Raw genomic sequence first — 27,424 nt, 5'->3', positions numbered from 1 at the left:
GCAAAATCGTAGTGTCAACTCGCATAAAAGAGAAATATTCTACCTCCTTTTCAAATCCACATCCGTTTCAAATTGTAGGTCGTTGCTTTTCAAATTGTAGGTCGTTGCTTTTCTAGAACATAAATTATATTTAGATGCATCTAGAGACAAAAAAACACCTTACAACCATCGTGGTTTGAAAATCTTTACACAGCATTAATCATAATAATTAGCTCGACCAGAAATATCTACAGAGATCTCTCCGCCAAGGTTTATTCCTAGACAAATCCAAGAGAGGCTAATAAACTCCAGCATCTGTTAAACCAAGCTCGACCCGTCGGATGGATGTATCATGAGGTTCCTGGGTCAGCGCACAAAGGACTTGCCTCTCCAGACTCTGATCGTTGGCTTTTAAGCATTTGCACTCCCACAAAACAAATGAGCAACATACAAGGGTTAAAACAAGTTCATGAGCCACAAATAATACCAAAACGAGAACAATTCGCTTAAGACAGAATTTATTAAGCTCCCACAGGAGTAGTATTCAAAGAGATACAACAAAACCTTTAGAAATCACGTCTTCTGTTAGGAAAATTTTTAAGACTTAAGCACAAATCATAATACAGTTGAAAGTATACTTAAAGGACATACAAGGGGACGAACTTAAGGACAACATGAGGACTAGGTTGAATTACCCGATGATGATATGCCACCATGATATAGGAGTGGCCTTTAACAATTTAATGAACAGCTTACATCTCATGGTAAGTATCTTTTCAATAAATCAAATATAAGATTCTAAATTGAAATAGTGATTAGTAATCAACGTAGCTATCTATTATTAGCCCTCTCTGCCAGTCCTTGATCTGACCTGAATGTGCCTTCACCATGTGTGGTAAGGAAATGGAGATGGCAATTGGCCACCATGGAACATTGGAGATCTATACCATTTATTTGAAGTTTTAAACAAGCTTGATGGACACAATGGACTGCCACAAATAAAGCTTCTTAAACATTCTGCGGTTCAGACATTAGATCTTGCTAATTACATTATAATTCCCGACAACTACAATGCACTTAATAATAATTGCAACTGCAATGCACTGAACTATTAACGATAGAAAAATGGTAGTATCACAGAGTCCTAAGTTTTCAGGCAACCAAGAAGTTGGGTTTCAGGCAAACATGATCTCACAGAACATCACAAAAGCTAGTAACAGAGATTGGTAACTTGTTATAATCATTACCACAATTATATAGGAGTATCATCTTTGTTGGTGCTTATTGAATTTTATCTCCACTTTACTCCAACCTGCTTGAGACTAATAAGCTTTGTTGTTTTTTTACTGTCATTATTGTTGCCGGTAGAGGAAACTCAAAGTTGGTTGTCATGTTCATGCATACGGGAAGTAATTTTTTTTCAGTCCTGGATCTAGTTTATCCTGTGTACAAGTAGAACTACCAGGACAAAATTTTAGATGTCACCAACTCACAACGCAAGATTCAGCCACAGTAAGCAATTACGCAAGGGCAGCAGATTATTTAACAAACCCCGATAAAGAAACAGAAAAATTAGGATGGTATATCAAGAGTAACAAAGACCTGTACATTTTCAACAATGGCATGCAGCTCACTAAGGTCAGTAAAAAACATTCATGTACTTCACAGGCTATTCAATTATAGCATTGACTCAACTGAGAAACATTAACAAAGCACTAGCCAAAAAAACAAGACAGTGATCATGCATTAGTAGCAAATATACCTATACAACAGTAAACCCACATTAGGAAGGTCAAACAACCTTGCAAGAGAAAATCTTAAGCAATCAACATTCCACTACAGAATCAACCTAGGAAAATAAAACATTACCCTACAACTGGAAAAGTTATTTATGATCAAAATGTAAGGCAAAAACATATTTCTCCTTTTTTTTGAACTACCTCCATAACTATTCCAAGCAATAATAAGAATAGAAGCATGACTGAAAACCGTGGACAAGTGCAAAGTGTTGAGATGGTGAGCATAGTCTTAATGCAGAGTATGTCCTTGGCTCCTTGTGAATAAAAGTACCAAACCAATAACATTCATCATGCCACAAATCACAGAATAATAGAAGGGTGATGATGAGCACAAAACAAAACTGGAGTGGAAGGATGCAGAGATCACGGGTTACCAAAGTAGTCAAAATAGCTGACCTGAACTCTGCCAAGCAAAGAACAGGAGAAGATTAACAAATAATTTAGCATATAAAGCACGAATGTACATATAAGATAGGATAGTAGACTGACCCCACAGATTCACAAAGACAGATGAGACCTTTGAAGGCCCAGACACAAAGATAAGTCAGTTTAGGTATACCAGTCTGACATCAACGAGAGCTTCCTGTCTTGATACAGCCACAGCTTTAAGCTGCAGACGTGTCACATAATGTTTAAAGTGAGTTAAGTAAACTCTCTACCTTGGAAACAGAAAATCTTCAGGATCAGGTCTAACAGAACAAATATCCTATTCCCAAACAATGGCTAGATCTAGTTTGACAAATTCAAGCAAAGATGCCAACCACATATGCAGTAGTGTCTCACAAGAGATGGCTTAAGCTGAAGCAATAATAGGTTACAATAGATAAACTCGCTGAAACGAATATATTAGCACATGTGCAAGGATTATCAGGCCAAGATACAATGTTAAGAAGAACTCAGCGTCTTCAATTATCCAGCACCTAAGAAACTGAGAAGGCTTATCTAACACCAAATGCATAGCTGAAAATCACAGCATGGACCATCACTAAGAAAAATTCTGCAATTTTTTATTGTAATAGTGTAGATAAGCTTTTAGAACTGAACATTAGAAAACTATGGCATATTTAGAAGAATGTTCCAAGTCAAAAAATATAAAACAAAGAATGTCTGTTTTTTTTAGGAGCCAGTAGCTCCAAACATCGTAGTTACATCACTGTGTGTTCAACAAAGCAACCAACAAAAGATATAGATCTATGTTTCCACATTCTGAAGCCATTTAGGCTACTGCATAAGGCTGAAGGAACTCATACATTTAAAACCAAGGTTCTCCATTGCCATTCCCAGACAATGCTACATACATAGAAATCTTTCTACAGTGATCCAAACTGTCTGATGTCATTATTAATTTGTGAAACAGGAAATTCCCCTCTAAGCTAAACATTTGCACCCTTGAAAATGAAGAACCTAACAGGAAATTCCCCTCTAAGGTAAACAGTTACATGACCAGGCGCGCCAGGAACCAAGCTAACAACTTAAAAGCAGTACCAGAGGACATCATAGCAGTCATTAATCATTACTCTATTCAGTACAAAGCAGTCTTCAATAAAATTAAAATAGGAAATGAAAGAGGCAGATCCATCGCATTTATTACACAATAGCACGTCAGTAGGAGAAATAGGCTCCTTAGCATTTTACCTTACAAGTTGCAATAAGAGTGCACCAATTTCCTTGCAAAATCAAAAGGCACCCTCCCGATCACTTCGTTCAACTCTTGCAAACAAAATGGAAAGATCAAAAGAAATTGAACTACTTGAATAGAGCAAAAATTAAATAGGATCTCATTAATATCTCATTGATTACTGATTACAAGGAAACAATTGATAATACTTTACAAAGAAGTTTCAAAGGTGAAACTGGTGCACCCAATAGGCCAGACCTATAGATGAAACTGAAACTCAAGTGAACTGGATCTGTGGCAATTATAATGATGGTGGATTAGAATGTGACCAGATTTCTGTGAGAGAGCTAACCCTGCCATTTGAACAATAGCTGCATGGAACTTAAGGAAATATCTTATTCCCCCTTGAAACTGTGCCTGCTATAGAACAGAATCAACTTTCACACACACCAAGTAGACTGGTTACTTCATGTCCAGTGAGACCTCACCTTGGAACATGTTTACTCACAATTATTCACAGTGAAAACTGGTTTTCTGCAGCAAGCCAAAATCTGGTGTCAGATCAGCCAAAAAGGCCACGATCTCCTGTGCTCCCTTGTTCTTTCATCTGTTGCTCCACCAGGGGATCAGGGCTCTTCTTGTATTTCTTGATCCTCCTGCACACCAAGTATGCGATACATAGCCACATTAGTCAAAATTCAGTTTATGCGGTTAGTATTAGAAATCCAAATGAGCAAGTAGATCAGTACCTGTCTTGTTCATTCAGAGCAGGAAATGTTGGCATGAAATCCTTTGTTTTGGGCAGAGGAACCTCACGGAACCACTCATGGTTCAAGGCATCGTCTGCAGATATGCGCTGTATAAAAGAAACAAGTACATTAAGCTGCATGCAAAATGAGCATAGAAAAGTCAGGTAGTGCAATAGAGAACATATATTGATATATATTTACCTTCTCAGGGTCATATGTCAGCAACCTAGTTAGCAGTTCAAATCCAGCTTCTGACAATGTCAGCCCTCCTGTGAAGGATACAGGTGGAAACCTCTCCCTCAATCTATTGTACCTGAGGTGGCATATCAAAAGTAAGACACTAAGACTTTACATGATATGAACGTGCATTTCAGAACACAAAAACAGCAGCAGTAAGAAATGGTAGAGACTTACGGTTGCTTTACAAATTTGCCTTTGGCACCGGGCAATTTGGAATAACCAGGCCATCGCTCCTCATTGGGTGTGCCAAGTATTCTAAATATCTACAATATAAGTTAATTTGCCATTAGATTTCACAAACGCAGCTATAAAAACAAAATAGAGTAGACCTATTTTATAAATGATATACCTTATCAAGTTGACCTATCTCATTTTTCCCAGTGAAGAGTGGCTCTTTTGACAAGAGTTCTGCCATTATGCAACCCAATGACCACATATCAATAGCAGTAGAATACTCCTTTGCTCCTAAAAGTAGTTCTGGAGCCCTGCAATCATAAGGAGTAAATAATGAGACAACATTGGACTAGTGGTAACGTAAATTATCCTCGTGATATGAAAACACTTAGAGAAATTTTATGCTGGCTGATAACTTACCTGTACCACAAAGTTACAACTGGTTGAGTGTAAGGCTTTAGCGGGCTGCCATATTGACGGGAGAGTCCAAAATCACATATTTTCACCTCACCACGGTTATTCAAGAGGATATTTGATGTCTTGAGATCCCTACAAAGCAACATGACATTATTATATGAAAAGGCATTCACAATTGTGCAAGATGAGGAAGAAAAAGAATCAGTAGTTTGTCACTACCTGTGAAGTACCCAATTGTCATGAAGATACTTCACGCCCTCTAGCAGCTGAAGCATCAAACATTTTACCTCACTTTGGGTATATGGTTGCTTCATCGTCTCCATGACACCCTTCAGGTCATGCTCCATGTACTCCATCACCATGAAAGTATCATCATCATGACCACCAACAACTACTTCCTTGACATCCACAATTGATGGGTGGTCAAAAGATAAAAGGATATTTATTTCCCTAAGAGAAGTCAATGGAAAACCTTCCCGTTCCTTATCCATCTTTACCTTCTTCAATGCAACAATCTCACCAGTTTTCTTGTCCCTCACCCTAAATACAACTCCATATGTACCCTCATTGATTGTGTTGAGCCTCTCGAACTCATCAATACTCCTACAGCTCTGAAGCATGTTAAAGCACCTGCGTGGCGGCTGTACAGCCTCAGGTGTTCTAGACCTGCGTGCATCACTCCCAGAATCAACATCCAGTGAACAACCAGCAGAAGCATCAATACCATCCTCCTCAACATCCATGCAGTCACCCCCATCAACCTCAATATTCCAGTTTTCACTGCAGACAGAGTTAGACGAACATGAGGAACTCCCTCTTGTTTTAACCCGCAGTGCTTCTCCAAGCTCTGGGCTTGTAACTTTCTTTGTAGATCTCAGCGCAGACAAGTTACCAGGAGACACACTTCTCTTCTTTTTGGGCACAGTCGCCTCTTCCTCGTCCTGATCAGCGTCTGCCCATCTTGAAGTCAAAATGTTTCTCGTTGTTGGGCAGTCCTCTTCCCCCTCCATAACCCCATTCTTCTCATGTTCATGAGACCATTCGGCCTCATGTGTAACCACTGAAACACCCAAATTCATTGTTGGGCACCTACCAACCGCGTCCATAGGACTCTCATCTGATAAAGGAGGCGGCGAAGGCAGAGGGAGCTCCGCCACTGAGGTGTCTATCCCTCTCCTGCTCCTGAAACCATCTATTGCCTGCAGCTCAGAAACATTCTCATCCGGGATTACAGGTGAGTGCTTCCTCTTCTTACTTGGTAGCACCACACTGCCGTCTTTGCAGACTCCCAGAACACCATCCTCCCTCGGCGCCCTGGCCTTCAGTGGGCGCCCACCGGACTCCTCCGAGCCGCTGCCGCTCGAGACCTCGCCAGGCTCCCTATCCTCCTCCCTTCTTGACGGTCGGCTCCTCGGTGGCGGATACGGCGAGTGGTGGTGGCGGTGCCGGTTGGAGACCTCGCGGCCCCCGCTGCGGCCAGCGTCACGGCGACGGTCAGAGTCACGGTCGCGGCTCGGGTGGCGGTGGTGGTGGTGGTGATACTCCTTGCTCCTTCTGGAGCGCTCCAGGTCGAGCTCCCGCCCCCTCGCCACTTCGTGGCTCCTGTAGCCTGCGTGTCGCGCCGCGGCCATGGGCGCAGGCGCAAGCAGGGATCCCTCAAAACCGAGCGAATCAAGTGGATCGCCAAAATTGACGGCGAAATTGGCAGCCGAACCCTAGATCCCCGAACTACAACCGCGAACCCTAGAAAAAAAATTCGGGCGCGCTAGGGTAGAATTGGCGGTAGGACAAGACCTCACAACGATCAGATCGGAGAATTGGGAGAACCGGGGCTCGGATTTGAGCGATTTTGCCTGCGCCGCGCGAAAGCTTTATCGGAAAGGCGGCGACGCGCGGACGCGGAGAGGAATCAGGTGGGTTGGACTTGGGGCGATGGAGGCGGCTCGGTGACGCGAATAATGGAGAGGGGGGAACTGGGAAGGCAAAGCTTGAGTTGTCCACTCCTTCGTGCGGCTTCGTGGAGATACCGCGTCGAACTCGGGCGGGGCGCGGAGCAGCGATGCCGATGACAGGTGGGGTCTGATGTACGTACTGAGGCGGATCCAAGTTGTCAGTGGGTTTTGGGCAGGTCACGGTAACGTCCGACGCCTTTGGCGGGAGCGCGTGGTCAGAAGCTTCCTCGCCGACTTGAGGGTGGGGCACGGTGTCAGTGGCTACCGGTTTGACAAGAATAATGGCATGTCGGTTTTAAGCAGATTTTCCTTACCCGAATGCATGGAATGGCAACGACCTCTCGGAAGAAATTGTATGGAATAGGAACTATGACAAGGCATAGCACAGTGGCTTTGCATCAAGTCTGTCGATCACATATATGAATGCATATTGTCGTATGGCTTCACAAGAAAATAAATAGTTTCATCATTTCAGCTTATTTCGTTTACAAAATAGAAGTATAAGTAGCCCAAGATTGAGGTGCAAAACAATTTGTATTGAGATGCCCACCCGGCCACCCCTACGCGATGTAGTTAGGTGTGAAGAGCTTGGCAAGGAAAGAAATCCGGACGGTAAGAGACAAATGTGGCAACGCAAACATGCAACACTAGTTCGATGTCGGCTGTAACTATTCAAGCATGAGGTTATGAGGTCTCAAGCAAAAAAAATGATGCTATAATGAATAAAAAATGCAATTGTAAAAGTGAAGAAAAGCGCTATCGATGTCACGGAGGTGAAGGGTAAGATGAGACGTATGTGGCAATTTGGCAAACGACTAACAACAATAGCTTAAGGCACACTCTAACTATATTGATAAAAATACCAAGGTATCAAGAAGAAATTTAGCCGGGGGGCGCCAAACATGACTTTCTAAGAGGAATGGAGTGCCCCTAGTGGAAGGATGCAACCCTTTAGAAAAAAGAAAGGAAGAAAGAAAGAAAAAAAAGAGGTGTAGAATGCAAGCACCATAGATATAGCCATGCATTGAATTTGAAAGCAATTGTCAGAGGAAAAATGCAAACAATGATCTAAAGCGTGTGACATTTAATAAATGTACAAGTACCAAAATCACATTTAAGTTATTGGTTGCATCCAAATGAGGCCAACAAGGTCTCCAGCCAAACACCGGTGTATATCGACTTAGCAATTTTTCATGGTTGAAGTTTTGCACGATGTAAGCCAACCCCGGTTTGAGTGAAGGAGAGATCGAGACTTAACAGTTATGGCTTGAGCAAAGTGATATATAATTAGTGGTTGGAAGTTGAACTTTCTTAATCAAGGATCTCATGGAGATATGAAAAGAGAGAATATTGGAGAATATGAGAACAACAGTACACGCACTACCATTTTCTTGAAAAAGGAATTAAAACAAATCCCTCGTCCGGTGGATAATTCCATCAAACCTGATGCGCTCAGTACCTGCTCGTCATTACTCGTGGAAGATTCGTAGGAAAAGCCCAGCACATAGTTTTATGTCTAAGAACCTTTCCACCATAGTCATTCCGTTGAAACTTTGCTGATGATTTGAGAAGTATCAAAATACTAATTAAGGGAAAGAAATGAAGCGTGGCAGAAAACAAAAGGTAAACATTTTACGACTAAGAGCATTTACGTCTATCACTCCTTTTTCAGTCAGCTGAAAGAAGAGCTGAGAGGTAAACATCTGTTTGAATGCGTTAAGAGTACTAACAATTACCGCTCCTTCCAGTCAAAATGAAACCGTGAAGAAGATTTAAAATGCATCTTTTTTTTTCTTTATTGACTTTTGCAGATAAAATACCGCCTTCAACTCTGTGCCGTGCATCACAACCCGCACGGTCGAAACAGGACGCGAGTAAACGCCCCGACCATGTCGTCGACTCTCTGAACACCACCCGTATCGACACTGCCACACCCCACGCCGCACGCACCCTCCAGTCTGTAGTCATAGCCACCACCAGACAACAAAAACACACACGTGCATCCACCACTGCTCGGCCACGTATCAACAACGCCCGGATCCGGAAATATACCGCGCACGAGCGATGTCCCAAGTCCCAAACCCGCAAGCGACCCCGGCGCCCCCGGCACGTGCCCGGCCTCGCGCGTTCAGGTTCAGCTGCACAGCAGCGGCAGCTTGAGCGAGAACCCGGAGGAGGACGGCAGGTGCCCGGTCCGCCGCAGCACGTCCGCCCTGTCCCCGACCCGCGCGGCGCGCCGGCTCAGCTTGGCCTCCGCCGCCGCGCGCTTCTCCCTGGCCGCCGCCTGCGCCGAGGCCAGCTTGCTCGCCGTCTTCTCCCGCGCCCGCAGCTTCATCCTCTCCGCCTTGGCCTGCCACAGCAAAACCAAGCCAGCCATTCTCATTGTCCGAAGTTCAACGTTTAGGGCTGCTTCTCTGGTGTTCGGCAGGTCCAATGGTTATCTGCAGGATGATTGATGGAGCTGAAACGTGGTCGTACCTCGGCCATCTTCATCTCCAGCTCGGCCTTCTGCCGCCGCCGGTTCTCCCAGGCCTGTATCTTCATCTCCTCGCGCCGGTACCTGTGAAAAGGAAGTGACGTCGTCAGCACGCACAGTACTACAAGCTCCGAAAAGGTCTTCCTGGCGTGTCGGCGCGATGACTCGGTGGTGAGTACACATGGCTCGGCAACGTGCGGAGGAGAAAGAGAAAGCACCGCATTGCTAGTAGTAGCGGACAAGGAGGGATGGGCCGGCGGTCACCTTGCCATGTGCTTGGCGCGCTCGGCCGCGTCCCACGCCGTGGCCGGCGACACGGCCGCCGGCGCGCCGGCCGCCGCAGCTTCCTTCCGCTCCTCGGCGCCGGCGCCGGCGCCATCGCAGGCCGCGGCCGCCGCTTGGCCCGGTGGCGATCCGCCGCTCGTCGCGTCCGGCCGGCGCCGCGACGCGTGGGATTCGCTCGAGCGCCTTGTCGTGGACGGCGCCGGTGACGGCTCGGCCGCCAGGGTGGCGCGAGGCGTGTTGGCCCTGGACGCCTCCTTGCTCCCGGCCGGCGTCATCTCCGTGCCGATGTCCCGCAGCGAGAGGCTCCTTGGCGGCTGCTGCCCGTACGCCAGCACGGAGTCCATCCTCTTGGTCTCCGCCCCGGCCTCCGCCTCCCCGTCCTCCCGCGCCGCCGCGGGCACGGCAGCGGCGGCGGCGTCCGAGGTGCTCCACGAGTGCCTCCCCTTCTGCGACGCGGACGGCAGCAGCAGCCGGTCGTCGGCGCAGGAGCTCCGGCGCCGGTCGTCGTCGGGCGCCTGGGAGGAGGAGGAGGAGGCGGAGAGCCACCGCTGCGCGTCGTCCCACTTGGACGGCCTCGGCTTTGCCCTCACGTAGCAGGCCAGCAGCCCCCTTCCCCCGCTGCCCGCGTCGTAGCTTCGGTTCATCATCCCCGGAGACGATCTCCTCATCTCCAAGAACTGCACACGACGAACAAGGACACAGAGAACGGCGATCCACTGGATGGCAGAGACAGGAAGTGGTCTGAACTGGAAGGACAGCAAAAGATGGCAGCAAGCTGAGGTAAGCTCGGAGATGCAGGGACCAGGGGGGCGGGAATAAGAAGAGGTTGCCAAGACGTACGACACGAGATAGCTGGATGACACGAGAGAGCGAGGGGTGCACTGAATGGAGCGATGGCGACGGCGTGCAGTGACTGCGCGTCACGTCTGCTCTGCGGCGGGACGGGGAGCCAGAGCCACCAGAAAATGCCCGGAGGCCGGAGGCGGGGGCTCATGATTGGCCTCGGCACTGTGCCACGCGCGGCGCACAGCGGCACACCGTGCTCCCTCCGGCCAGCTCGGCGACGCGCGGCTGGCCGGACGGGCACCCCGGCACATGACCGCTTCTCGGGGGGTCAAAGCGGCCTCGCCCCCCAAATCCGGGCGACCAAGCACGCACGCACGGCATCACCATCGCCATCAGCGTCAGCGAGCTGCGAGCTGCAGGGGCACAGAAAAGGTTGGCGTCCAGAAAACATGCCACCGCCGGACCTGGGACCCCTGTTTCGCGGCGCGCTGCGCGGTGGCGCACGAGCGGAGCTGAGCCTCCCCCGGCACTTTGAGATTCGGGGCGGCGCCTGCAGCGGTTTTGTTCGTAGCCGGGCGTCATGGGGCTCTCGAGATAGAACCGCGTGCGCGTAAGGAGCGAGCACGTGGTTTTGTTCCCCTCCGGCGTGCTAGGATCCAAGGCGACGGCCATGTGCGCGGGGAGCGGTAGGTCGCGGATCCGCCGTGCCCCGGCCTGCCGGCATGCCTAGATTTGTTCGGTTGTTTGATCATTGATGGTCCATCGGCTTTGCATTTCCGTTTTAGGAGATGGTATTATGTCATTCTCAGTGCATGATTTTATCGCACAATTACTAAGAGTGCTATGTCAGATTTTCAATGAAATGTAACACTCTCAACGCATAATTTCATTGCACAGTTTCAAATAGACTAAGGGTCTGTTTGGATACCTTGTGTTAAAGTTTAATAAGTGTTAAAGTTTTAATAGTCTCAAATGGAGTGATTGGGATATTTGGATGGTGTTAAACTTTAACACTTTTGGTGGGAAATGACTCCATTGCCCCCTCATTTATGGCCGGCGGAGAGAGAGGGAGAGAGAAAGGGGGGCAATGGTGGAAAAAAGTGGAGAGGGGACCACTTTTAACAAGTTTAACAACTTTTAACACCCCCTTGAGGTGTTTATGAAATTGGGGTGTTAAACTTTAACACATCCCTTTTAACACATGTGTTTGGGAGGCAATGTGATAAAAATGTGTTAAAAGTGGGATGTTACTATCCAACAGGGCTTAAATCATTTAATTTTTACGTTGTTCTATAATCAAATGTGTCTTGTCATGAAACCATAACATGCTCAGTACAAGTTTTATTGAATTTCATAGGACTTGGTAACTGTGACAAGTAGGTTTCATGGGGATGAAACTCCCGTCTCTTCTCTCCTCATAATTAGCCTATCACGTCAGCAGTTTTGCTGATGTGGCATGAAATTAAATGCCCACAAAAGCCCCGTGACACTGACCGGCCTTAGCTTGTTGAGGACTTGTGGCATGTGTCTATGCAAGTCGATTTATTAACAATCCATTTCACAGCAGCAGTGGTCGGATGAAGGATTGGGAGTTTGGGTGGGCTTTATTTCTTCTTCCAAGTCCATCTCCACTCTTTCTTCTTTTTTCCCTCTCTTCTCATCTTCCTCCATTGATTTCAATGGTGTTCTTGGCAAAGGGGGGGCTATAGCCCCTAGCCCCCCTGCACAGCAGCGAATATGAGCGGGACGCGTGTTTGCAGTCGCACAGGTCTCATAAGCATTCCTGATTGTAGGCACTGTTTTGGATGGAAAAGAGAATCGAACGTGCATTGTGAGGTTCACTAGCGATGAGCCGATGACCCACTGGCATTGCAGGGTCTTGTTCTGGCACGGCAAAAACAAAGTTTTTTTTATCTTACCCATACTCCGAAATGCAATTGTATTTTTACCATTGATTTTTCAACTTTATGATTTTGCCCTCAGCCATTTACAATTCAATATGATTTTGCTCTTGATCTTTGCGTATTTACTCCTGTTTTGACCATTGACTAGGAACAAAATCGCATTGGCTTGTGAATAATTGAGGGCAAAATCACAAAGTTGGAGAAACGAGGGTAAAATCACAATTACACTTTAAAGAAGGGCAAGAACACAAATAAAAAAACAATAGGATTCACATAAAAAGGAATTTTTTTTACACGCTCCTTGTGCCCATATACCTTGTCAGACTACTCATTTTTGCGATGGAAGTCGTGATAAGAGCAGGCGAAACAATTGCAACATTTCAATATTTTGGATATGCCATTTCAACATTTTTGGAGGATCGAATACACATATGATTGGCTAGCTAACCTAGTTCGCTCACCTTATCCGTATTGCCTTCAACATTATAAACGTGATTAACTGATTCAATAATTTGGGAATATTAACGTAACATTTCAAATATACTGACAATTATGAGGTCACATATATATTTGGTCGACTTGTTCACCCATATAGTTGTAGTCATCCATATATTACAGCAAACATCTTAAATATTAGAAGGTGTGTAAAGCGTAAACCAAAACTTTAGCCAAAGATAATTCGTCCTGAATCTGTTCCTCAAGCGTGGTATTAATTTCTTTGGTGGCCGCTGACACATTTGTCGGCCTCTAGTTAACTGAATTTCGAAAAGTCCTTTGCAAAAAAGGAAAATCGAAGTTCTCGAAAGCAACCAGATTAAGCCCACGAGACTTTGAAAAGTTTGAAACCGCCAGCACCCCATGTGCAAAAGTACGGCCCAAAAAAGCACATTCCGTAACCGTACTGGGCTAATAACGGGTATTATACAACAGCAAAGCGATAAGTTTTTGGTCCATAACACAAGTGGACCTAAAGCTGTAAGACCCGGCCCAAGCCGACCCGGCACACCTATGCTTCCAGATGTACCGGGACCCAAAACCCCAAACCCGTTACATACTCTCGCCCGACACCTCAGCAGGGGACCCAGCCACGCAGCTGCTTCCACGTGTCATGTATCCTTCTCCACCAAGTCACCCCCGCGCCCAAACCGTACCCAGATCCCGCGTGCTCGACAAAAGACGGCCGATCCCCAACGCCTACTCCTCCCCTCCGACGCACTCTCCATGATGTGTGGACCCAGACAACCACCCTACCCCACCGGTCATGGGCACATCAGGCGACAAACCCCGCGTCCGGTAGGAAACCATCTCGAAGAAAGTCAAAGCGCCCCCGGCCTCCACGTCACGTCGTGCCCCACCCGTTCACCACGGGCCCACCCCCGGATCTGACTCCTGGTCCGTCCGATCCCCGCGAGCCGACGGCTCGGATCCGACTTGCACCGCCCCGGCGCCCCTCCCAGGCCTATAAATACGCACCCCGAGCCCGCTCGCCACCCCGCGCGTCACAGTCGCATTGCTCGCACCGCACCGCTTCGAGTTCGGGTGCGCGGGAGCCAGTAGCGGGTCTCCACACTTCGGGTTCGCTCGCTCTCTAGGCCCGGTCTCTTCGAGAAGGAAAAGGAAAGAAAAAAAGGATAAGCAAGCAGCACGGAGACGACTCGACTCGAGCGGCGAGGAGGCGGAAAATAAAAAAGAGGATAAGGCGAGGCGCGACCGGGCGGCCACCGCGCTCCCAGATCCGTTCTTCTCCAGCGCAGATCCAGCTCGCCGGCGCGCCCTCGCCTGGACGCTGTCCCCTCGCGCCCGGATCCCGTCCTTGGGGTCCCAGCTCCTTCAGATCCAGCGTTACCAGGTCAGGGCTCGTATCCCTTCTTGCTTCGAATTTGGGGGTAGCTTCGGATTTCGGGGGTTTTCTTCGATTGGTGCGGCTAGGTTTCTGGTTCGGGCGCGAATTTGAGGATTTGAGCGGTGTGGCGTTGTATTAGTGCGCAGTTGGTGGGTTCGGGTTGGGATTAGGTTCCCGTTTCGGATAAGGGTTTTGGAGAGGATATTGTTAGTTGTGGTCTGTACATGCTTTGTATTGTTGCTTGTGAAGTTTGAATCTGGTGTCTGTTGTCGCTGAAGATGGTTGTAAATGGTGAACAGATCCGTGTCCCGCTGGCGCCTGGGCATATGACACCGACGGTCCTAATGGAGTTTGGGCAGCAGAGGCCCATAAAACGGGGCTATGAGGAAATGGCCTTCCGGGGCGTGGCGGCAGCCGCGCCTCGGGGCTACTCAGAGACTGTTGGGGAGTCGGAAGGTGCAGCTGGCAGCCCTGTTTGTGTTGATTCCGAGGTCTCGGCAGCGCCCAAGCGCAAGTGCATCAGCCTGAACAGCGATGGCTTTGACGTGAAGCGGGAGATCTTTGTGCCGTCCAAGATGTCCTCGTCTGAGCGTCGGTATCTTCGGAAGAGATTCCGGGCAGAGCTTGATTCCGTGCGAGATCTCCTCAAGAAGCCAGCGTTTGCAGCCCCTGCTCCTGTGAGTCGGGCACCTGCGTTGTCTTCCTCGGCTGCCCCTCGAGCCAAGAAGCTGCACCGCGGGACCAATGTCATCCGTGGTGCAAAGGGACGGTTCTTGCCTACGAAACCCCGGCCTGAACCTTCTGTGGAGTTATCTGAAGCTGCAGTGTTTAAGCAGTGTGAAGCTATTTTGAAGAAGCTCATGACTCAGAAATATAGTCATATATTCAATATCCCAGTTGATGTCGTGAAGCTGCAAATTCCTGATTACTTTGACATTATCAAGACCCCAATGGATCTTGGTACTGTCCAAAAGAAGCTCGAATCTGGCTCATACACAAGTCCATCAGATTTTGCTGCTGATGTTAGGCTGACCTTCAACAACGCAATGACTTACAATCCTCGTGGCCATGCTGTGCATGACATGGCCATCCAGCTGAACAAGATGTTTGAAAATAGATGGAGAACAGTTGAGAAGAAGTTGGCTTCTGCAGCCATTGAGAAGCATGTTGATGTTGACAAGGCTGACTCAAAGAGGAGGAAAACTCCTCCCGTGGACCGCAGTGATGTGTCAGTGGAGGGTCTACGGCAAACAGAGCCTGTAAAGCCGAAGATGACAGCTGCTGAGAGAGAAGCCTTTGGGAATTCATTGGCAGAAATAGCCGATGATTTACCTGCTCACATCGTTGAACTGCTGCAGCAATGCATGGACAGCAATACGGATACTGCTGGTGATGGAGAGATAGAGATTGATATCCAGGCAGTCAGTGATGACCTGCTATTCGAGCTGAAGAAACAGGTTGACAAGTATTTGCAGGAGCGAGAGCAGAATCAGCAGGTGAAATCTGAGCCTTCTGAGAACGAAGCTGTGAATGTTTCTGGCCTTAGCCACTCGTCTACAAATCCTTGCAAAGGTTTATTTCCTTCTACCTTGAAATTCTCACTGGATTTAAATTACATGCCTTTTGTGCAGTAGTCAAAATTTGGTTTTTTGGTTTGCATGCAGGTGGCGAGCCTATCGAGGAGGATGTGGATATCTGTGGCAATGCCTCCCCAATCATGTTAGACAAAGATGCACAACTCAGGAGTAACAAGTGCGTTAGTCCAAGTAGTTCCAGCAGCGAATCTGAATCATCTTCTAGCGGTCTGTGTCTCACAGTGTTTATCTGCATTTATTACTATTATTATAGACATTCTTGTATAATGAAAATGCTGCTTTCCTTCCCAACTCTATGTAAATCCTTTGAAAACATGGTTATTATCACTTCACGTTTTTCTTTTTTAATATGTTAGTATCATATTTCTATGTTAGTTAAAAACTCTGAGAAGGGAGTGGCAAATTTGGCATGGAACTAAAAGTAGAGGAGCGAACTTGGCACTTAACAAGTGTCGTGCGTGTCATGATTTCCCCCTTTGGTAATTTTTAGCGGGATTCAAAGAAGAAATGGGCTGTTAAGGATTCAATTCAGCAGGACACCATGCTGCACTTCCCTCATCCGTACTAGTTAATAGCTAACTAACATCATAGATTAAGCTCCTGGAAACTTTTGATTGTTTGGGCAATGCGCAGAACAGTCATATAGTAAAATCTGTCTTGAAACTTCTCCAGTTTTGAGATATCAAAAAGTCCCAAGATTTTTACAATGGTGTTGGTAATGCAGATTCTGACTCAGGCAGCGACTCTGAAAGCGAATCTGAAAAAGTGGGCAGCCCAGCAAAGCTTGCAAAGGTACTTGGGTGATTATAATTGGGTGCTTTAGAAATAATAATAGACCTTTGAACCTTATTAGTGAATGGATTATTTGAGTGATCAGTAGTCTAAATATATTACTTCATCCGGTCACAAATAAGTGATGTTTTGGGGTTGTCTTCAATAAATGATTCAAATTTCGGTTACATGTTATGTTAATTGTTTGGACAAGGCAGCCCAGCAAAGCTTGCAAAGGTACTTGGGTGATTATAATTGGGTGCTTTAGAAATAATAATAGACCTTTGAACCTTATTAGTGAATGGATTATTTGAGTGATCAGTAGTCTAAATATATTACTTCATCCGGTCACAAATAAGTGATGTTTTGGGGTTGTCTTCAATAAATGATTCAAATTTCGGTTACATGTTATGTTAATTGTTTGGACAAGCGAATTTGTTAATTTTTGAACTACCTAAATGTTGTATATATTTATAAAAAAGTATGGAGTATGGATAGATGTCAGGAAATGTTAAAGTATAGTTTTGCTATGTTTCACAAATGGTTCGTAAAAGAAGTGTTAAGTCAAATCCATGTTTCGGAGACTATCAATGTCCAAGACATCATTTGTTTGTGACTGGAGGCAGTTTTGGTGTTTGTTTCCTCTCTTCTGATGTTTGCTTACTCCCACCATAGTCACTGGCACTTTTTACCAACAATCTCCTGTTTTCTTGCTGCTCCTGCTGACAGCAGCATTCGTGTCTCTTTGGCAAATACCTTTGTTCTTATGATAGGTTAACTTCTGTAAAACTGCATTCAAATTGTCCTGCCATTCTGTTGATAGGTTAACCTTTATATATTCTGATGTAGATTTCTTGTGGCAACATGTGGATTTCCTTTCAATTTAGTTAACTGATCTGTACTGAAATGATCTTTTTTTCCTTAATTTTAGGGGCCTAAGAAACCTGATCAGCTGGTGGAGCAAGAAAAGAGTGACGTTATTAGTCCAGCTGATGTCAACTGTATGGTTTCTTCCTGTGACTGTTAGCTATTCTGCTGCAAACTGTATTTTGAATTATTTCTATTTGTGGGCTAACGGGTCCTTAAACCACAGGTCCTGCTGATATTGTGGGACTCCGTGAAGAGGATAGTGAATCAAAGCCTGCACCAGAGGGTAAGCATGAATTTGTAGGCATATGAGACTGTTGAGCAGTCTCAGCGCACTAAGATGATCGGATCATCTGATCCTTTCCCAATGAAACATTTAGGGGAAAACTCAAAACCCGATACGCAAGTTTCACCGGACAGGCTCTTGCGAGCAGCCGTTTTGAGGAGCCGTTACGCTGATGTGATTGTCAAAGCTCGTGGCATTCTGAGCCAGGTAATAGGACCTTGTTCATTGAGCATCTTCCATTACTGATTCAGTTCATAATGTGACTCATCCCTGACCTTTATTGATCTATTGTTCAGGGTGGGGACAAGCAGGAGGAACTGGAAAAGCTCCAGAAGGAAGGTAAAAGGCATATCCACCTGAATTGTTGCTGCTAGTTGTTCCCTCCCTCCCTCCCTCCCTCAAGCGTTGTTTTTTTCATTATTTGTGGATGCAGAGAAAGCACGGCTGTTGGCTGAAGGCAATGCAGCCATGGAGGCTCGTAGAGCTGAAGCCGAAGCCGAAGCGAAGCGGAAACGGGACTTCGAGAGGGAAAAGGCTCGCCAGGCCCTACAGGAGGTAAGTGGAAACCTCATCTACAAGTAATCGTGATTTCCTGTTTTTGCCATTTTGCTGAAAAATTAAATCCAATATGCAGATGGAGAGAACTGTAGAAATTAATGATAACCTCCATCTCAAGGACTTGGAAATGCTTGGAACAGCCACAGCAGAACATATTGTGAGCTCTGTTGATGAGACTAGTCCAGAGCACTCCCAAGATTGCATGCCTGGTTTTCTTCCGGGATCTGTCAATCCGTTGGAACAACTTGGATTGTTCATGAAGGCAGATGAGGAGGAGGATGACGAAGAGCCGAGCAGTGTTCCCAGTGTTAAAGAAGCAGAGGAAGGAGAGATCAATTGATGGTGCTGTGTTGGCTTCCGTGCCCTTTCAAGGGCAAGAGGCTGTTGCCAACCTATTGATCCAACAAAGCGATCGCCTCTCGGGGCTAAATGTTTGCCTGGTGATGGCTGGACAGTTGCACACGGTGGATGCTCAATTGCTTCTAAACTGGTGTGTGAGAGCCATCAGTTTTGGTGCTGCTGATGTGAGTCGAGCCTGGAGGATGAAAATCACCTTGAACATTTGTAAAAACAGAGAGATCTTGTGCTTGAAGGAGGAGCACTGGAGGTCGAGGTCACCGTGGACAGCTCCAAAGTGAACATATTTATGTGCCTAGAGGAAGGTAATTTTTTGACGCCACCGCAGAAGAGTGATGGCAACATGATAATACAAAAATGATGCCGAACTGGTGAGGTTCAAATGGCACATTGTTTGCTGCAACACCTCTATTTCAAGTGGGTTTGCTCAGCGGCTTATAGCAGTTCTCATCTTCTGTTGTTTATTTTTTTCTTATTTTAGATTGTGTAGTTGCTTCCTGCTGTAAATCCGAATTTTGATGTAGTGAAGGAAGTTCTAGTTTGTTGGGCATGAGCGAAATGAACTGCTCTTGCTTAGCATTTACAGGAAATGTTGTTTTGCAGATGCACGTCCAGTTTTTTTGCTTCTATCTTCTGTAACTACGTTTCCGCAGTTTGTCGTCGTCGTCGTGAAGGCGCCATTTCTTTTGCCTGCCAGCGAGAAATCTCTTCCCTGTTTGATATTGCTGTACTGGATTACCCAAAAGCCTCCTAAAGTTTTAATCAAGGACGTCTCTGAATTAGAAATGAGCTGTGAATTCGTCACCAGCATCAGTTTAACACAAGAACAAATACATTGGATCGCCACTAGTAATGCAAGGCGGCACAGCCAGAAAATCAATCACGCCTTGCTACACGCGAGAGATACCAAACCAATCACAGTTCACACCACGCTATGATACACGCATCAGTTAACCATGGAGCTCAACGAAGCACCACACCAATCATGACACCCTGAGGCACTGCTGCTTGAACATCTTGCTCGTCGGCTGCCCGCTCACCGAGTCCTCCACGGTGAGGCCCTGCGCGCCGAAGCAGATGTTGATCAGCCTCCCGTTGCCGCACCCGTGCTTCCGGGCCGCGCTCTCTCCCGTGTCGCCGCCGCTGCCATCGTCCATGGACGAGTTGGAGCACGAGGGCTCCTCCGCGGCGTCGTCGCTGTCCAGGATGATGTCCTTCAGCCTCCCGACGGGGGGCGGCGTCACCATGGAGATCTCGTCGTCCAGGCAGATGTCCTTCAGCTTCGCCAGCGTCGGTGGCGGCGCGGTGGACGACATGGACGACCTCGGGAGGGTGTCGCTCGTGGCCCGGGACCGCGCCGCGGACGACGGCGCCGCCAGCTGCGGCATCGCCTCCATGATGCCGTGGATCAGCTTCGTGTTGAGTTTCTTCTTGGTGGCCGACGAGGAGCTCGGGGTGGAGCTCTTCACCGCAAGCGTCCGCTTTCCGTTGAGCGCCGTCGTCTTGGTGAACTTCTGCCTCAGGGGAGCCGGGGTCTCGACGCCGTGCTCGCCCAGCCTCTTGATGGAGTCCAGCGGGCTGCTCTCCTCCGATTTCTTCGGCGTCTTGGACATCTTCTCCTTGTGCCGGGGCCATCTCAGCATCATCTTCAGACGGTCCTTGGCACGGCTCGCAGAGCTCAGCCTCTTCTCCGACGATCTATGGTTTTCCGCGCCGCTTGCATCTGCGTGAGCAGGGTCATCCTTGCCATTGCTGGAGCAAGAGCTTGGCCTTTGAGACTCTGCAGCTCCGATACCCGAGAATAGGAAGATCTCTGCATCTGATACCTTGAAAGTGGTTCCGGGACTGCTTGCGAACCCCCCCTGCATCTTAATCTGGGACGCGATGGCTGACCGGGTTCTCAGAATGCTGGAATTCAATATTCCTCCGGCAGAGACTATCTGCTTGATGAGGCGGTCGGACGTTGCTGAACGCAGCTGCTGCTTCAGCAGTGCCAGTGCGGTCATGCCATTGGCGTCTTCAGCATTGAGGTCGATTGACGGGGTGGTCGTCAAGAGCTCCACGAGGTCTGGGTGCGCGCAGCCAACCACAGCTAGGTGAAGGGCGGTAAGTCCGGCGTCGTTTTTCAGGTTGATGATCTTCTGGATATCTGTCGTTCTTTCGCGTATGAGATATCTCATCAAGTCCAATTGGTGGTCAAGCCGTCGGAATCCTGGGGTCCTGAATCCTGCAACTGCTGAATGGAGAAACGTATCACCAGCATTGTTGATAGCTGACAAGGTTGATGGCGATGCAGTAACCAATGCTTCGACAACAGGTTGGTGCCCTCGATAGGCTGCTACATGTAATGCTGTATTCCCGTGATTATCAGTTGAATTGATTATGTCGAAAGAGGCCAGAAGGTACTTGACAACCTGCATAAGGTATGTTTACAACATGAGTACAACATGAGGTGCAGAAAGACGAAACTTCTACTTTGCAATTCACAGCTACATACAACTGAAAGTAGACAAGGATATGGTTGCATAGCAACATCAAGGAACAGGAACAGAGTTGTCTGGATATCAGCAGCAGGATATAAAGCTTGGCTGCATAGCATCAAGAAGTTTGTGGATCTAAAAAGTAGTTCTTTCCGGTGATCTTATTTCAGCTAAACTGGAACAGCAGGAAGTTTATACACTCTGGTGTCAAATCTCTATCTCTACCTAATATTAAAGTGCGGTTGTTTCTTCCAACCGTCGTGGTTGTTTTGCAAAAAAGTCCCTCAACCAGTCCTTGGAATAGTTCTTGATAATTTTACAAAAAGGTTCCCAAACTTTATTGCAATTGACCTCAAGTCCAGCCTTTCCTTCACAAGTACAGAACAAATCCTTCACGAGTGCTGCCCTTTAATTCTTTGGTTTTTGGTTCGTCTGTCTGTTTTTTGGTTTCCTCTTTTTTTGACCGTCGTCTCTATCTGAGTTCATCACGGTTCCGCTCGACAGGTCTCCGTCTCAGCTTCTACGTGCTACTGCCATCCTTGATCCTCCATCTGAACAAGCTGGCAAAGTTCGGCGTTGCCTGATGCCTATAGCCCTGCGGCTCCTGCCGAGCGCCTCTACTGTACCATGACGAGCCTGCCGAGCCGCCCAGCTGCACCGCTCACCTCCTCCCCTTTCGTTGTTTCTCTCCACGAAAGCATGGCTCCATCAATCTCCTTCTCCAAGCAACAATCAATCAAGGTTAGGCCCTAGCAAGCTTCTCCTCCACCAACTCCCTCTTCCCAGCCACTTCATCTTTCCTCTACAGTACGCCATGTCCTCACGAGCTCCAGAACAACAGCAATAATGGTCATTCTTGGTCGGCTTTCCTCCACACTTTAATAATCATTGTCTGAAACCACCAAAATGAAATCTACATAATCTCCTCTCTCTCCTGGTACCCTCATATATGAAATTGGTGGCTGGAATCTTTGTCCCGGCGAGGCTCTAGCAAGGAACCACTGCAATGCACGCACGACGGCGGTGGCGGCGTGAGGAACCACCACAACACCCTGCCGATGAGGTCAAGTTACCGGTCTTGTTTATTTTCTCTTTGGATTGGGTCTGTATATGCAACTAATTTGGGCTTTAGGGTTTAACAGCCCAAATAACAAATAGACCACGTTTGTTCCCTCATGCTACATAGCAAGGCATGTAATATATATATATATTTTTCATTTATGCTAATCACATGAATTTTAGATCAATATCTTTTTCACATCGGAACGAATTCTCCCATTGCAACCCACGGGCATAATTGCTAGTAATTAGAAAGGGACATATTGACTAATTTAATCAGAAAGGAAGCTAGCTTTATATCTAACTAAACATCCTACACATTCTGATCATGAACTGTACGAGTTGATAACTATGTTTAGTATCATACCAAGAAAGGAAATAAAAAGGCCTGTCAACAAGTATATAGCGACTCCCTACCTTAATAGTTATACTGTTGTGCAAGGTAAACTCTAACCAGTGACTAAAATCACACAAGGAACATTTGCCATCTGGATGTGATATCACTGTCACATTAAACTATTAAGATTGTTGAAGGAATTTGGTGAACTAACACATTGATCTTAGATGACACTCAGCGTTTCTGTATGAACAATATCATCCAGCTAAGTGAGAAACATATAAGCCTCAGCAAAATCTGTTATGAAGTAACTCAACCACAATTTCAAAGAAATCCATCTTCAGTAAATCCACGTTGCACCGAGCATTCAAGATGAAGAGCCAGAAGCAAATCGAACTCCTAAGCATGCAAACACCCTAGAACATTCATCCATGGAAGATACCATTGCACAAACTAACAACTGATCCACCCAAGATTCCATGTTTGAAGCAAAAAACATCTAAAGCATCTGGAAAAAGATGCCTGCAAGCAATGGCAACGAAGCAGATGCCTCACCTGCAGCTGGCCCCTCCCAGCAGCGGCATGCAGCACGGTGGATCCACGGACGTCGAGGTACACGGAAACGCCGGAGCGCCGCTCCTCGAGCAGCTCTCTCAGCATCTCCACGCTCCCGCCTCTCGCCGCGGCGTGGACGGCCCGGCTCATCATCTCCAGCCGGAACACGGAGCCGCGCCCGGAGCCACCTTCGCCGTCGCGGCAATTCGTCGAGCACCTCGGCGACATGGCGTGGTCGAGCAGCAGCCTGAACACGTCGGCGCTCCCTCCCCTCGCCGCCGCGTAGAACATGTCCGTGACGCCGTACTCGCCCTCGCCGAAGACGAGCAGCGGGTCCCTCTCCAGCAGCTCCTGCACGAACGCCACGTCCCCGGCGGACGCCGCCGTGTACAGCACCCACCCGCCGTACCCGGCCCGGAGCAGCGTGTTCTCGCCGCCGCCGGCGGGGTGGTGGTTCCTGCACTCGCACTCGAGCAGCAGGCTCCGCGCGACGGACGCGCGGTGCCTGGCCGCGTCGGCGAAGCGGGCGTCGTCGTCCCACAGTGCCTCGAGGCGGCGGATCCGGCGGAGCGAGGTGAGCTTGATGAGCAGGTTGGGGTCGAGGTGCAGCAGCTGGCGCACGATGTCGTAGTGGCCGTCGGCCGCCGCCCAGTCGATCGGCGACGCGTACCACCACTGGTCGCCGGTGCTCTCCCACCGCAGAGGGAAGTAGCAGGACTGCTCCATCGCCGAATCCCTGGGAGATCTAGCGGTGGTTTGCCGCTGCTGGTGTGGTGCTTAAGAGTGAGCTATGGTCAGCTACTCACATGGCATGTGATGCAATGCTATGCCAAGAACTGCGGCAAGGTGGAAGAAGGAGAAGAGAATGTGTGCATCAGCAAGGAACCATGTGAGCTGACCGAATCAAATGACAAAAAAAAAATGACTTCTTTATTGCTTTGTCGTTGGATTGGAATAGTAAGATGCAAGCATTTGGAAACTGTAAGATTGAACTCACGCAAATGGAGATTAAAAGACCCAAAGCAGGTGAGAAAACAACCGGATTGCAACTCAGACAGGCCTGAAGACATTACCTTGTGCAAGAGAAGTTGGTTTGTGCAGCTCAACTGCTGAGGAACAAGGACCAACCCAAACCATGCAGTGCCTGTGAGCTGCAAATGCAAAGCTCAGGGCACTGGATTAGGCCACCAAAGTTGCTCAAGAGGTACTGGGCTACTAGTAGTGTGGTGCAATGCAAAGGTGCCATGTCGTTATGAGTGAGAGAGGGAGAGGAGGGTCCAAGCACAGTACAGTGAGAGTCAGTGATGCAGCCGTCCGGACCAGACTCCAGTGGTCCTCTTTGGGAAAGAAAGCGAGACGACGGGGAATCTTTTCAGAGGGATCGGCACGGGGAAGACGGGGAAGGGAAAGGTGAAACACGGCCATTGATGGCGGCTTCCCAGTGCAGCCTTTGCAACAGAATCATCAGGCCCAGAGGGAGAGAGAGAAAGGGGCCAGGGCCAGCCGGCCAGGGCATGTTGATGCATGGAGAAAGGAGCACAGGAAGGTTGGTTTGGGGTTGGCAATGATTCAAAAGCGTGGTAGTGCTAGTAGTGGTACGTCCTGTGCCTGTGCAGTTTGGTGGGAGAGATTTCTTCGTGCAGCTCTGGAGATTTGGCTGGCTGGCTGGACATGCTTGTCCCCGCGTGCACGACGATGCCTCTTGCAGTCTTGCTGTGCTTCCAATGTTCCATGGATGGCTGCGGATGGTCTGAACCCTGAAAAGTTGTTCTCTGAATTGTAATGCGTGCCTGTAACTTTGTATACAGCTTAAGCTTTCCACTGCTCTACAGATTTAAATCTGTAATGGATTCCAAATGGAGGCACACAAGTCTCATTCTACACCTGATTGCCATTTACCCTTTAATCGAAAACGTGTTTTGCAACCGAATCAAACGGGTCACCTACTGTGTTGCTGGTTTGGTTCGGCAAGCACTGAAGATCGGCACCGGACTGTGGAGACGACAGCCTGTCACGCTGTCGGATTTCACATGACGGTTGCGCTGAGTTCCGCCGATGGTATGGTGTAACCTCTTCCAGTAGCTCGCCTGTTGAATCAATCCGCTTCGAACAAGGATTTCTCATCCAGTTTGGTTGGACGATGCTGGACGAATAAGCTATGGTACGGTGTTTCTTGGAACAGGTCTGACCAAAACTTTAGCCAGAAGCCAACCATGACTAGTTTACGCCTAGTTTTTTGACCGATCAACTTTGCAACATTTCTCAAAAACCGAATACCGATGCACAGTGACAAAACCAGTTTACGCACGAGATTTTTTTTGTTGATGTCCTGTCGGCGCGAGTGCTTGAATCCCAAGCAACAACCCCTCTGAGCTGCCCGGGTGAATGATCGATACCATGATCCATGATTGATTTGATTTGAGTTCACGCTCATTCACTCGTGAACAGCGCGAGCTAGCGTCGTCGACCTCTTATAGCTCGGACGACGTTGATGTCCCAGCGAGAGCGAGTAATGAAGCGTGCCATGCCATGTGTGCTCGCGACCAAACTCTTCAATCCCCTCCCCATCGATCCATCCATCGGTGATCCGCCTCCCTCCACATGCACGCATATGCCCGCGCTACCCACCAATTGGTTGGCCTCCACGACGTCCATTCATGGCACGCTATCTCTAGCAGATTGCTCATCTTCCACCGCTAAAATGCTTTCTTTCTCCATCTCCAATAGCTACTTTTGCATTTTTTGATCACTCACACAGCAGACTATCAAAAGCTAATCCCCAATACCTCCACCAACACGTGGGGCCCACACATCAGAGGCTTTACTCTTTTTTTTCTTTTTTCTCCTCCCCTCGTTTCTTCCAGTTTTCCTCTTCCTCCTGGCTCCCCGCCACCCTCGCATCCGCCGATCGCCACTCCTCCTCCTCACGCCAGCGCCCGGCCGTCTCCCCTTTGCTGGCGGTGCTCCATGCGCGCTTCCACAGCTCGCCTGTGGTGGCCTCCAAGCTTTGCCCCGCTCGTAATCAGGCTGTGGTCGCCTTGGCCCCTACACCGTCCTCCCTGCGACCAGCTCGAGGTGGTAGAAGGAAGCATCGGACCTCACCAGCTCACCAGCGGCGGCGGAGATGGGGGGAGCAACGGGCATGGAAGCCTCGACGCCACAGGCCAGGAGGCGACTGACCTCACTACCGTCAGTGGAGCCCTTGGTGCTGTGGGGCTCGCTAGCACTAGCAGCTCCCCGCCACGCGGCTCATCCATGGCGGCGCAAGGGAGCATCTCCTCCTCTTCCTCCCTCTCTCTAGCTCTCCTCCTCCTCCATGTTCTCTTGTGAAATGTCCTGAGCGTCAAGGATAACGGTGGATTTTGTAACGACGATGAATCACCTCTATTTGGAAGAGAGAGGGACTTGTTTTTATGATTGCAAAAAAAAAAATGGTATTGGGAAAGTGATTGGTAATCTGCTGGAGCACTCCATTACCAAATTTGCTGGAGATGCTTTAATTGATGGTGAATTTGATGCTAATGTGGTGTGCTCGATCCCTTGGCGCGTACGTACGTACGTGGCAGGGAGATATGGTGTGGTGCGTCCTTTAGGACTGGATTTTTACGACGGGACGGCATGATCCGGCAATGATTTCCAGTACACTCTCACATGCCGGTGTAACGCGACGCGGTGTGGATGGAATTGGTTGTTTGGGTTAGCTTGGGAGCTGCGAAGTGGACAGGGGGCGCCTTTGCTCCGTCTGAATAATGCTCCTCCAAGAAGAACTGAAAGGGAAGAAGCATCACGGTGTCAGAGAGCTGTGGCTCCCTCGAAGCAGCTTTCCCCTGGCCGGTTGGCCCGGCCGGATCGCGTCTCGGAGTCAGCTAGCTGGCCGATGCCGATGCGGATCGGCGCGGGCCACGGCCACGTGTTCCTGCCGCGAACCACCGAAAGGCACCCGCTGCAACAGGAGAGGCGACGCGGCCCCCGTTGATCTCTCCCCCACGGCCCGGCGGACAGGCAGGCAGCGCGTGCCCCTTCCCTCCCGATCGCGTTCGGCGTCGGGCACGGGCGCACGGCGGCAGGGTGTGGTGGGTGGTGCCCTCGTGCCCCCCCCCCCCCCCCCCCCCCCCCCCCCCCCCCCCCCCCCCCCCCCCCCGCAGCTCCCACGGCCCGGCCTCGGCACGTTGCTTTGCCAAAAAGGTAGCCCATCTCCTCACGTTCTCACCCTCACCAACCGGTCCGGCCGTTCGTCCCCACGCGGTCGCGGTCGCGATCGCCGCCACCACCACGTGAGGCCCGGCCCCCCGCGCCGTCCGGCTCCGATCGCGTCGCCGCCGTGGGCGTAGGCCGCC

At 48.6% G+C, this 27,424-nt stretch overlaps 4 protein-coding genes across 6 annotated transcripts; 1 reads left to right on the top strand and 3 right to left on the bottom strand.

Annotated features, from left to right (window-relative positions):
• Nucleotides 1–141: 141 nt before the first annotated feature.
• LOC117860621 (cyclin-dependent kinase G-1) lies at nucleotides 142–6,965 on the bottom strand. Of its 3 annotated transcripts, XR_004641531.2 has the most exons (10): nucleotides 5,196–6,965; nucleotides 4,980–5,108; nucleotides 4,735–4,870; nucleotides 4,560–4,648; nucleotides 4,347–4,458; nucleotides 4,146–4,252; nucleotides 3,885–4,052; nucleotides 3,414–3,488; nucleotides 2,268–2,388; nucleotides 142–2,181 (listed from the first exon to the last, which is right to left on the bottom strand). XR_004641531.2 is itself a non-coding variant. In XM_034743979.2 (7 exons), exons 1-7 carry the CDS (start codon nucleotides 6,605–6,607, stop codon nucleotides 3,959–3,961), a joined length of 2,079 nt encoding a protein of 692 aa, XP_034599870.1. In that variant the 5' UTR covers nucleotides 6,608–6,965; the 3' UTR covers nucleotides 3,534–3,958. The 3 variants fall into 3 exon arrangements, 1 of the variants encoding a protein (XP_034599870.1); XR_004641530.2 differs by having other exon boundaries at nucleotides 2,268–3,488; XM_034743979.2 differs by lacking the exons at nucleotides 142–2,181; nucleotides 2,268–2,388; nucleotides 3,414–3,488 and having other exon boundaries at nucleotides 3,534–4,052.
• A 1,730-nt stretch (nucleotides 6,966–8,695) lies between these two features.
• On the bottom strand, nucleotides 8,696–10,689 carry LOC117845286 (uncharacterized). Its single transcript, XM_034726264.2, has 3 exons — nucleotides 9,669–10,689; nucleotides 9,407–9,488; nucleotides 8,696–9,278 (listed from the first exon to the last, which is right to left on the bottom strand). The coding sequence occupies exons 1-3, from the start codon at nucleotides 10,355–10,357 to the stop codon at nucleotides 9,063–9,065; spliced, it is 987 nt and encodes a 328-aa protein (XP_034582155.1). The 5' UTR covers nucleotides 10,358–10,689; the 3' UTR covers nucleotides 8,696–9,062.
• A 3,811-nt stretch (nucleotides 10,690–14,500) lies between these two features.
• Nucleotides 14,501–19,258, top strand: LOC117860579 (transcription factor GTE11). Its single transcript, XM_034743904.2, has 9 exons — nucleotides 14,501–15,794; nucleotides 15,887–16,024; nucleotides 16,542–16,609; nucleotides 17,520–17,589; nucleotides 17,682–17,741; nucleotides 17,836–17,948; nucleotides 18,038–18,080; nucleotides 18,175–18,296; nucleotides 18,376–19,258. The coding sequence occupies exons 1-9, from the start codon at nucleotides 14,501–14,503 to the stop codon at nucleotides 18,637–18,639; spliced, it is 2,172 nt and encodes a 723-aa protein (XP_034599795.1). The 3' UTR covers nucleotides 18,640–19,258.
• Nucleotides 19,259–19,431: 173 nt separating this feature from the next.
• On the bottom strand, nucleotides 19,432–24,641 carry LOC117860592 (uncharacterized). Its single transcript, XM_034743923.2, has 3 exons — nucleotides 24,161–24,641; nucleotides 23,088–23,923; nucleotides 19,432–21,070 (listed from the first exon to the last, which is right to left on the bottom strand). The coding sequence occupies exons 2-3, from the start codon at nucleotides 23,811–23,813 to the stop codon at nucleotides 19,640–19,642; spliced, it is 2,157 nt and encodes a 718-aa protein (XP_034599814.1). The 5' UTR covers nucleotides 23,814–23,923; nucleotides 24,161–24,641; the 3' UTR covers nucleotides 19,432–19,639.
• Between the last annotated feature and the right edge of the window lie 2,783 nt (nucleotides 24,642–27,424).

Source organism: Setaria viridis, chromosome 1, assembly GCF_005286985.2.
Source record: "Setaria viridis chromosome 1, Setaria_viridis_v4.0, whole genome shotgun sequence".
Taxonomy (NCBI): domain Eukaryota; kingdom Viridiplantae; phylum Streptophyta; class Magnoliopsida; order Poales; family Poaceae; genus Setaria; species Setaria viridis.
This window is presented reverse-complemented; position numbering and strand designations above follow the sequence as displayed.

What these genes read in the sequence shown, in the direction of transcription:
- LOC117845286 (XM_034726264.2), bottom strand. Translation starts at nt 10,357, where the DNA reads ATGAGGAGATCGTCTCCGGGGATGATGAACCGAAGCTACGACGCGGGC. An exon ending in CGCGCCAAGCACATGGCAAG is followed by an intron (nt 9,489 to 9,668) that starts GTGACCGCCGGC and finishes TCCTTTTCACAG; the next exon opens with GTACCGGCGCGAGGAGATGA. An exon ending in TGGAGATGAAGATGGCCGAG is followed by an intron (nt 9,279 to 9,406) that starts GTACGACCACGT and finishes TTGCTGTGGCAG; the next exon opens with GCCAAGGCGGAGAGGATGAA.
- LOC117860621 (XM_034743979.2), bottom strand. Translation starts at nt 6,607, where the DNA reads ATGGCCGCGGCGCGACACGCAGGCTACAGGAGCCACGAAGTGGCGAGG. An exon ending in GACAATTGGGTACTTCACAG is followed by an intron (nt 5,109 to 5,195) that starts GTAGTGACAAAC and finishes GTTGCTTTGTAG; the next exon opens with GGATCTCAAGACATCAAATA. An exon ending in TGACATATGACCCTGAGAAG is followed by an intron (nt 4,253 to 4,346) that starts GTAAATATATAT and finishes TCTTTTATACAG; the next exon opens with CGCATATCTGCAGACGATGC.
- LOC117860592 (XM_034743923.2), bottom strand. Translation starts at nt 23,813, where the DNA reads ATGGAGCAGTCCTGCTACTTCCCTCTGCGGTGGGAGAGCACCGGCGAC. An exon ending in CTGGGAGGGGCCAGCTGCAG is followed by an intron (nt 21,071 to 23,087) that starts GTGAGGCATCTG and finishes TACCTTATGCAG; the next exon opens with GTTGTCAAGTACCTTCTGGC.
- LOC117860579 (XM_034743904.2), top strand. Translation starts at nt 14,501, where the DNA reads ATGGTTGTAAATGGTGAACAGATCCGTGTCCCGCTGGCGCCTGGGCAT. An exon ending in ATCTGAATCATCTTCTAGCG is followed by an intron (nt 16,025 to 16,541) that starts GTCTGTGTCTCA and finishes TTGGTAATGCAG; the next exon opens with ATTCTGACTCAGGCAGCGAC. An exon ending in CTCGTGGCATTCTGAGCCAG is followed by an intron (nt 17,949 to 18,037) that starts GTAATAGGACCT and finishes TCTATTGTTCAG; the next exon opens with GGTGGGGACAAGCAGGAGGA.